This window comes from Rhincodon typus, chromosome 40 (assembly GCF_021869965.1).
Source record: "Rhincodon typus isolate 14 chromosome 40, sRhiTyp1.1, whole genome shotgun sequence".
In the NCBI taxonomy this organism is placed as follows: Eukaryota; Metazoa; Chordata; class Chondrichthyes; order Orectolobiformes; family Rhincodontidae; genus Rhincodon; species Rhincodon typus.
In genome coordinates, this window is record NC_063371.1 from 4,247,364 (window position 1) to 4,256,867 (window position 9,504).

Below are 9,504 nucleotides of genomic sequence, written 5' to 3' on the forward strand. Positions count from 1 at the left end.
TTGACAACGGAAACAACATCGATGTCAAAGTCCTGTTTTAGGAATCACAGGAGGGCAAGTGGGGGAGAAATTTAGTCAGTCAATGCTTCACAGAGAGATGCAATTAATCCCGGAGAATCGCTTCTCCTCCCACAGCAAACTCTGCTCCTTAAAAAACGTGACTAAAGGCAAAAGACGGTTGGAAAGCCAACAACAGCACATTCCTCAGATCGTAAAGACACCAGCTCTTACCCCGTGCCTCTGAATCGCCTGACGGAGGAGAGTGACCACGTCGCGTCCCTCGACTCCGCTCGCCTTAAATCCCTTTGTCCAGTGAACCAAGATGCTCTGCAGCAGAAACCAGGGACAAAAAGACATGCCTCACGTCAGAGACTCGAGAGCAGTGGGCTGTAAATCGCGAGGTCCGAACCGAAAGGAGGTGACGTCTGGTTTGAAAAGGCAGTGCAGGAGCAGAGGGAGATTGGGGTTTTTGTGGCCCAGATCACTGAAGGTTGGCAGGAAAGCAGTTAATAAAGCGCATAGTGCCCTCAGCTTTATAAACAGGGGCACCGAGCACAAGAGGTGATGTCAACCTGGTACAAGACACTCACCTGGAGTATTGCGTGCGGTTATGGGCGCTATATGATAAGAAAGATGTGAACAGTATTGAAGAAATACCGCAGAAGTGATTTACAACAACGGCTCCAGGGATGAGAAACTCCAGCGATGAGGATAGATTGAAGAAGTTGGAAGCGTTCTCCTTGGAGAGACGAGGGAGATCTGGGAGAAGTTTTTCAAAATCGTTAGCGTGCTGGAGACAGTGGATAGGGAGGAGCTGTTCCTGCTCGTGTAGGAATTGAGAATGAGAGGGGTTTAGGTTTAACGTGGCGTGCGAAAGAAACAAAGGGTGATGTGAGAAATTCAATTTTGCCCCAGCGAGTAGTTTGGGGGTGGAATGCGCTGCCTGAAATGCAGTGGAGGCAGGGACAACTCAGACATTGGAGAGAGGCATTGTTGGGTATGGGGATAGGAATGGCGTGTAGGGATGAGAGGGGAAAAGGCTGGAGATTGGGCACTGGGGGGATAGAAGAGAGATGCAGGCACGAATGGCCTCCTTCAGTGGCTGTGGCTCTGCCGTCACTCGCTGACACTCACTTTCAACTCCAGCCTCTTGTATTTTTGCTTTCCCCGTCAGCCAGAAATGGGCAATCTGTCCACCATTTCTAAAGGACTGTTGCTGAGGGAAAGAGGTCCCGAAGCAAATCCGAGACCGGACGGGGTGAATTCCGCGACCGGATGCAACTTCAGAACGGAACCTTGGCTGCCAAGCCGGGATTTCCAGACCAACGATTCCCCCTGCAGAAAGCATTAGCCTAGGCCTCAGGCTTCAGTAGTTCCAGCAACGTCAATCATTCGACTACAAGGAGAGCCACCATCGATTTAGAAAGCAATGGCATACTTTCTAAGATCTCTCCACCTACCACTGGAGGTGCCCTCCACAGTTAGAGTACTGCAGTGTCTTTTTCTCTCTCACCTCATCCAGTTTGGTCTGTCGACAGGGGAACGAGAAGGTAAAACCGAGGGGGAGTTTCTCATTTTTAATGTTCAGTTCCTCCATGACATCCGCAAGGCAGTTGGCGATATGATCGAAGAGCTGAAAGACGGGGTAGGTGACAAGAGAGAAAAATGAAATGACAACAGTCCAATGTGTACAGTGACATTGAGGGGGAAAAGATAGAGTGTTTTTACGAATTCACTCGTAAGACATAATTATCACTGGCCAGGCCCAACATTTATTGCCCCGTTCCCCCTAATTGCCCCCCTTGAGAAAGTGGGGGTGAGCCGCTGCAGTCCTGTGTGGTGTAGGGACCCCCACACAGTGCCCTCAGGGAGGGAGTTCCAGGATTCTGACCCAGCGACTCTGAAGGAACGGCTGATATATTTCCAAGTCAGGGACGGTAAGGGGCTTGGAGGGTGAACTTGCAGGGGGTGGTTTTCCCATGTATCTGCTGCCCCTTGTCCTTCTGGATGGAAGTGGGCCATGGGATTGGAAGGTGCTGTCTGAGGGTCCTTGGTGAATTGCTGCAGTGCATCTGGTACACACTGCACCAGGCAGGGGTGGGGAGTGGGAGTTGAGGATGATCAGATCAGCCATTGAATGGCGGAGCAGACTCGATGGGCTGAATGGCCTTGTCCCATGGCTTACAGTAACAAGTTATCAACGGTCTCATGAAGAGACATACTGGCTCATGCACTTCCTCCAGCAGCTCATGAATATCTTTGATGGCGGAATGATTTTTTTTGTTTAATGGGGGTTTATATGTGGATGGGGCTTGACTCACTGCCCAATCCAGCGCTTCTTCCGACACGTTCTGACCACTTTGAAGAAGGCACATTAGTGCCATGAGAACCCAGGGAGACAGGAAGAAGAGGAAGTCCACCCGTAACTGTAGCTTGTTTGGATCACGAAGCTTAGTGGCTTGGCGTCTCTCTCAAGGGAGAGGAAATGGCACCTTTACACTTGACGATGCCAAAGTCTTCCATTCATAAAGTAGGACAAGTAAATAAAGCAGTTAAGGGAGCTCCCTGGACACGAGCCTTTATTCGTTGAGTCAACATGAGAGGTTATGAGGTGTTACCATAAGGTTAGGCCACAAATGGAGGATTATGTGTAGTTCCGCACTGTCGGACTGTCAGGTGGCATTGCACTGGAGGGGATGCAGAGGCCCTTCACCAGGATGTTGCCTGGGATGGAGCAGGTTAGCAACGAAGAGAGGCTGGGATTGTCCTCCTTTGAGTTGAGAGCCCTAAGGAGGGGACCTGATTGAGTTCCTCGCAATTATGAGGGGCAGAGCCCTGGTAGTTGGCAGCTGGAGGGGGGAAGCCTTTCCCTTTTTAGTCGAGGGTGGGCAATAAACAGGGAGTGAACATGTACGGCTAAAGGGTTTTGAGGGGAATTTATTTTCCCAAACGCAAACAGAGGTTGCTGGAAAAGCTCAGCGTGTCTGGTAGCATCTATGAAGAAAAAAATAATCAGAGTTAACGTTGGGTCCAGTGCCTCTTCCTCAGAACTGATGGTACCAGAACTACCATCCGTTATGAGGAAGGGTCTCTGACCCAAAACATTAACTCTGACCTTTTTTTTTCCTGACAGACGCTGAGCTATTCCAGCAACTTCCGTTTTTTTTTGTTCCTGATTTACAGCATCCGCAGCTCTTTCGGTTTTTATTTAGAATTTACTGTCCCTCTCGGAGTTGGAATCTGGAACTGAAAGGGTGGGGGAGGCCGAAAGCCCTCCTCACATCGACGATGGATTTCGATGGGCACTTGCAATGCCAAAGCTGGGTAACGGGGTTTGAGGGGGTTGGGTGCTTGATGTCTGTCCTGCACAGGATGGGCCGAAGAGCCTCTTTCTTGGTCAATGACCGTGTAGCTGCTGCGGGGCCTGGGACACCCGAGATGGGCACAGCCAACTAGACATGGCAAGGTTACACTTGACCTTCCAAGGTCGGGGGAAGAGGAGTGGTAAAGAGGGTTTTCGGAGGCTGGCACCTACTTGAGTGCCCGTCCCGTGCATCAGTTCTTCCGGAACGGCACAGATCCGGCTCTCGATCTCCACCTTCTGCTTCCCGTCGTCCGAAATCTTGACCCTCAGCACCCGGAAGTTAGTGCCCCCTAGATCGAGAGCCAGGAAGTCGCCACTCTCTGCCAAACGCAAGGGAGACTGAGTCAGATTTCTGGGCATTTGAGACAATTGTGCCAGTTTTGGACGCGGGTTCCCCCATCCTCAATGCCCCTCCTAAAGATTTCACCCCCGAAGAAGTGCAAATTCCCTCAACTGACCATACCAGACTCTCTCAACATTTATAAAGGCTTGAATTAGATCATCTATGCAGCACGTTTCCTGCCAATTGACTTGGCTATCTGCCTTCTTTCACTCATCAATGGGATGTGGGCATCGCTGAGCGGGCCAGCGTTTACTGCCCATCCTCAAGTGCCCAGAGGCCACAGTCAAGAGTCAAACCGTCAGGAGTCACGTGGACTGGATAGCCCATTTCCTTCACCAACGGAGCACCAGCGAACCTGCTGGGTCTTGACAAAAAGTGCCGTCGACCATTCCCCAAGCGCACCGTGGACTGGGTGCTCACGCACAGTTAGCACATGCCCCATCACCACAGGCGCATCAGCTCCTCTCGGACGCCAACCTGGGAGGAGGGGAGTGCTGGGTACGTGACGTACTTGGGTGGTGTCCCTGTCCCAGTACTAGACGCCCCCTCACCAGCCTGATTACAGGGACCTGAGCAAACGAGGTCTGGCACCCAATGAACACTGAGGGCAGGAGGTCAGAGTGATAGAGATTTCAGATTCGGGCCGAAGGGATGATTACTGAATGTTAATCCTACTCCCACCATCACCAGGCTATTTCCGCACGTGCCAATCTCCCCTTGCCAACAGCAGGAGGCAGATTGGTGCCCGGGAGAGGAGCAGTGCTGGCATTTCTGGGAGCGGAAGTGACGGGTGGGGCGAGATCTCAATGAGACATGGTGGAATGTGGGGATAGAGAGAGATAGAGAAAGCTTTAAATCCACAGGGCTTTTTAATTAAAATCCCCTCAAATTTGTTAAAACACAGGATCCAAATCGTTCCATTTATTGACGACACACAATTATGCAGGAAAACGAGCTGTGAAGAGCACATGAGGAGCCTGGAGAGGGACTGAGATAGGTTAAGTGAGTGGGCAAATGGAATAAAATGTGGGCAAAAGTGAAACTGCCCATTTTTGGCAAAAGGAGTGGAAATAAAAGACAGCAGGTTATCTAAATGATGTGAGGTTACAGAGGTCTGAGATGCAGACATTTCTCGTAATTTCAGTCCTACCCTGTATCTTTGGACTGTGACCCCCTGGTTCTGGACTCCCCCCCGCCCCCACCGCAACCCTGCCCCACACCTACCCCCTCCGCACCCGCATCGGGTCATCAGGAACATCTTTTACCCTGTTTAGTCCCTGTTAGCATTCGATAGGGCTCCATGAGATTTCCCCCACCCTCAGCCTTCTAAACTCCAGTGAACATAATCCTATATTCCTGATCCAGTCTCCCTTCATCCGTCAGTCCATGCCATCCCAGGAATCAGACTGGGAAACCTTTCGCTGCTCTCCCTCCATCGCCAGAACCCCCACCCCTCAGATATTGAGACCCCCAAACCTCCCATACGCAGTACTCCAGGGTGCGGTCTCTCCCTGTCCAATTGCAGTAAGACATCCCTGCTCCTGTACTCCAATCTCTCCATGAAGGCGCCAACGTCCCATTGGCCTTCCTCACCTGCCCCACTGCTCTGGCGAAGCTGACTTTCAGCGAGCGGTGTACAAGGGACACCCAGGTCTTGTTACAACTCCCCCCGATTTACCAAATCAATCTCTGTTGGGTTAATACTCCAGCTTGTTGTCTCTGTTCTCAGAGTGGATAACCTCACACCCATCCCCATTAAACTGCATCGGCCTCACATTTGCTCACTTATCCAGAAAGTGGATGCAAACCATTGCTCGTTGCCAAGAAAGGAACTCAGGGGTCTGGGTGTCAGTCTGAGACTGGCTCTCGGTTTCTGAGAGGCCACCGAGAGGATGACTGATCAATCCTGCGCCAGATATCATCGAATGGACTGGAATCAGCTCTGTGGCCAGTTGCAGTCATTCATGCAGAGTAACCACTAAGAGGGCAGCAGATTTTCGAAGGCTTGCAGAGATTAAAAGGCTGATGTGGCAAATATCCAGTGAACACCTGGTTTCCTCAAGAAGAAAGCTTTGACACAGCCGTGGATAAGAGCGCTATTGACAATAGGAGAGAACGGAAAACAGCAGCAGTGCTTTGAGGCAGTGGGGGCAGTAACTTCGCTGCGAGATTATGGATGAAAAATGACCCAGAGTTTGAGAGCCGTGCAAAACTGTCTCATCACTGCCGGCATATTTAACTTTCTCGAACTGGTCCGAAACACAAGGGGCTGGATCCCAGAGGCAAAAATCTTTGCATGTATATATAGAGACAGATATGTCGTTTTAAATTAATTTATGACGATGTGAGCATTGCTGGTTGGGCACAGCATTTATGGCCCATCCCCGAATTGCCCCAGAGGGTTGTTAAGAGGCGACCGCATCACTGGGGAGGGGGGGCTGGAGTCACGTGTACACAGGATGGCAGATCTCAAAGGTCATCAGAAAACCAGATAGGGTATTTTTTTCCCCTGACAATCGACAACCGTTTCATGGTCATCATTAAAACAATTCCAGACTTTCTTTATAATAAAATGTGCTTCCGTTGGAAGAATATCGAACGCCGACATAAAATAGTGGGTACCGTTCTAAAGGGGGCAGAGGGAGGTGGGGGCTATATGTGCCCAGATCACTGAAAGTGGCACAACAAGTGGAAAGGGCACTTAACAAAGCACAGTGTGCCCTCGGCTTTATTAATCAGGGCACTGATTAACAGAGCAGGGAGTTGAGGCTCCCACGACCATCTTCCTATGTGCCAGGTATGACTCCAAACAGTGGAGAGTTTGCACCCTGATGGCCATTGATTCCAGTTTTGCTAGGGGTTCCTTGATGCCACACTCGGTCGAAAGTGGTCTTGATGTCAAGGGCTGTCACTCTGACCTCCCCTTTGGAATTCAGCTCTTACGATGGGGCAGATGGGCTGTAATGTGGGGAAATGTGAGGCGATGCACTTTGGCAGGTGAAACAGAGGAGATGAATATTGTTTAAATGGAGAAAGACTGAAACTCAAAAAAGCCAGCATCCAACTTCAGTGGAGAATAAGGAAGTCAAATGGAAGGTTGGCCTTTATTCCAAAGGGAATGGAGTATAAAAGTAGGGAAGTTTCGCTAAAACTGCACAAGGCACGAGTCAGACTACAGCTGGAATGCTGTGAACAATTTCGGGGCCCCGTATCCAAGCAGAGATAGACTGGCCATCGGAGGCAGCCCATGGTAGGTTCACTCGGCTGACCCCGGGTACGGAGGGACTATCTTATGCGGAGAGGTTGAGTAGGTCGGGCCCTGTACTCATTTAGAGGAATGAGAGGCGACCTTATTGAAACAGACAGGATTCTTAGAGTAACTTGACAGGGGGCGATGTGGAGAGAGTTGTTTCCCCTTATGGGAGAGTCTGGGGCCAGAGGGTGTAACCTCAGATTAAGGGTTCACCCATGAAAGACAGAGATGAGGAGGAATTTCTTCTCTCCCGAGGGGAGAGAATCTGTGGAATTCTTTACCTCCGAGAGTGGGTCATCAAAGCTGAGATAGATTTATTTAGAATCAGAAAAAGTTGTGGGGAAAAGGCAGGAGCTCAGTAAGATCAGACAGTGCACTCTCTGGCTGAATGGACCAGTTCTGCTCCTATGCCTTGTGGCATCTTGTCCACATATGAACTGAGGCTGCTCTGAGCTCAGTAGCTGAGTGGTCCTGGCAGAACGGAATTTCGTGTCAGTGTAGAAATTTTACCTCTGTCGCTAGCCCTGTACCGGGTCATCGCTGACAACTGAAGGGGAAGGGTCAGCGAATCACCTTCGAATTGACAAGCCAAAGAGCCCTGAACTTGAGTTCAAAATCTTTCTTTCTTCAGAACACTGAGGAAGGAAAAAATCATATTTCTGGTGCAAGGTCAGAATTTCTGATAGCAGCCAGGCAGCCAGAGAAAAACAATTAACCAGAGAGACACTGTGTGAATTCAGAGAGTATGCACACAGTGCCGACAGCCTTCCGAATATTGTGTCTCATCCGAGCCTTGGGACAGAAATATTTGTTGGGGATCAGAATGTCCAAGGCAGTCTGTATCCAATCCCCCACTCCCGTTTCTCTCCATGCTGGAGAATAAGGGACCCTTACAGGCAGTGAGTTCCAGATTCCCCACCAGCCTCTGGGTGAAAACATTTTTCCTCACGTCCCCCTCTAAATCTCCTGCCCCTTTCCTTTAAATCTATGCCCTCCCCCTCTCTGGGCATTGAGCCCCACCAACAAGGGGAAAAGTTCCTTCCTGTCTTCCCTATCCATACTCCTCATCATTTTATCCATCTCAGTCATGCCCCCCCCCTCTCAATCCCCTCTGCTCTAAGGAAAACAACACCCAGTCTGTCCCAATCTGTCTCCAAGAATTGAAACTCTCCAGCTCCCCACAAGGCAACATCCTAGTAAATCTCCCTCTGCCCCCTCTCCAAGCGCTATCACATCCCTCCCATAATGTGAATTCCAGAACTTGCGCACAATACTCTCTGTGTGGCCTAACCGACGTTTTATATACAGTTCCCAGCCAAACCTCCCTGTTCCTAAACTCTACGCCTCGGTTAACGAAGGTAAGTATCCCATAATCCTTCTCCAGGTGTTGTCCAGGCGTGTCTAAGCAGGAATGAAATTCCCTCCCTCTGCTCCCTCCCTTCCCGACCTCACCTGTCCCGTCTGGAGTGGATCTGACAAATGTTGGCAGCATTTTCACAGAGGACGTGGCGTTGGTGCTCTTATTCAGACCTTTCTTCATCCCGGCCAGGAAGCGGTCCGATATTTCATGCAGGACTCCATCCGAGAGCCTCATGTGGTTCAGGTACCTGTCAACCTGTGGGGAACCGAGAGAGTGGGGAGTCAGCACCATAAGCAGAAAGGGAGCAGTTTCCCCCCGGGAAAGAAAGTCTGGCAGCTGCAACTTCTAAACTGTGTCCCCTCGTTCTCAACGTCTCCCCCCTCCCCACAACAAGGGGGTTAAATCCTCCTGGCTTACACCCGGTCAGGTGCCCTCAGCATCTTGTACCATTCCATAAGGGATTCTGGGTAATCCAAGGTGGAGGACAGGGAAAAAAAATTGTGGCTGTGAGACCTGCTACGTTCTTGAGTAATTTCAGTGTTGGAGCTGAATTCCTCAAATTCTAGGAGCTGTAATTACTGTTTTATAAGCTGTTGCATTGTTTTGGAACTTCGGGAGGGGGGAAAAGAGATCGAAACAATGGCACTGAAAGAAGGAGAAAGAGAGACAAAGGCAGTGACCACATGTGCAGTGATTCACTGAGAGAGGGAGAAAGAGAAGGTGAGAGAGAATGTATGGAATAAGGTGCCAGAGGAATTGGTGGAGGCTGGTACAATTACAACTTTTAAAAGGCATCTGGGTGGGGACATGAATAGGAAGGGTTTAGAGGGATACGGGCCAAATGCTGAAAAATGGGACTGGATTAATTTAGGATATCTTGTCGGCACGGACAAGTTGGACCGAAGGGTCTTTTTCCGTGCTGTATATCTCTATGACTCTTAAAGTCTCTGCTCGTTCTAAGGAATTCCAGACTCAGCCGACATGATCTGTCCCATCCCTCAGCTCTTCCTTCATGATAAAGCCTAGAGGCAGCAGAGTGAATACGCTCCTGTTGCACCAATGTCCTCTATTGAGAGAGGGAGAATGAGAGAAAGAGAGAGAGAGAAACAGAGACAGTGAGAGAGGCAGAGTGAGAGAGAAGTGAGGAAGAGTCAGAGAGTGAGAGGAAGAGTGAGAGTCAGAGT

The 9,504-nt window shown here is 50.1% G+C and overlaps 1 protein-coding gene across 1 annotated transcript in view; it reads right to left on the reverse strand.

The window, feature by feature from the left end:
* LOC109918792 (hexokinase-2-like) overlaps positions 1–8,572 on the reverse strand; it is a 24,961-nt gene extending 16,389 nt beyond the window's left edge. The window contains exons 1-5 of the mRNA XM_048618501.1: positions 8,413–8,572; positions 3,536–3,684; positions 1,514–1,633; positions 232–327; positions 12–32 (exon numbers count right to left, since the gene is read on the reverse strand). Coding sequence (XP_048474458.1) covers positions 12–32; positions 232–327; positions 1,514–1,633; positions 3,536–3,684; positions 8,413–8,554 — 528 coding nt within the window. The 5' untranslated portion in view covers positions 8,555–8,572. The remainder of the gene's footprint in view (positions 1–11; positions 33–231; positions 328–1,513; positions 1,634–3,535; positions 3,685–8,412) is intronic.
* Between the last annotated feature and the right edge of the window lie 932 nt (positions 8,573–9,504).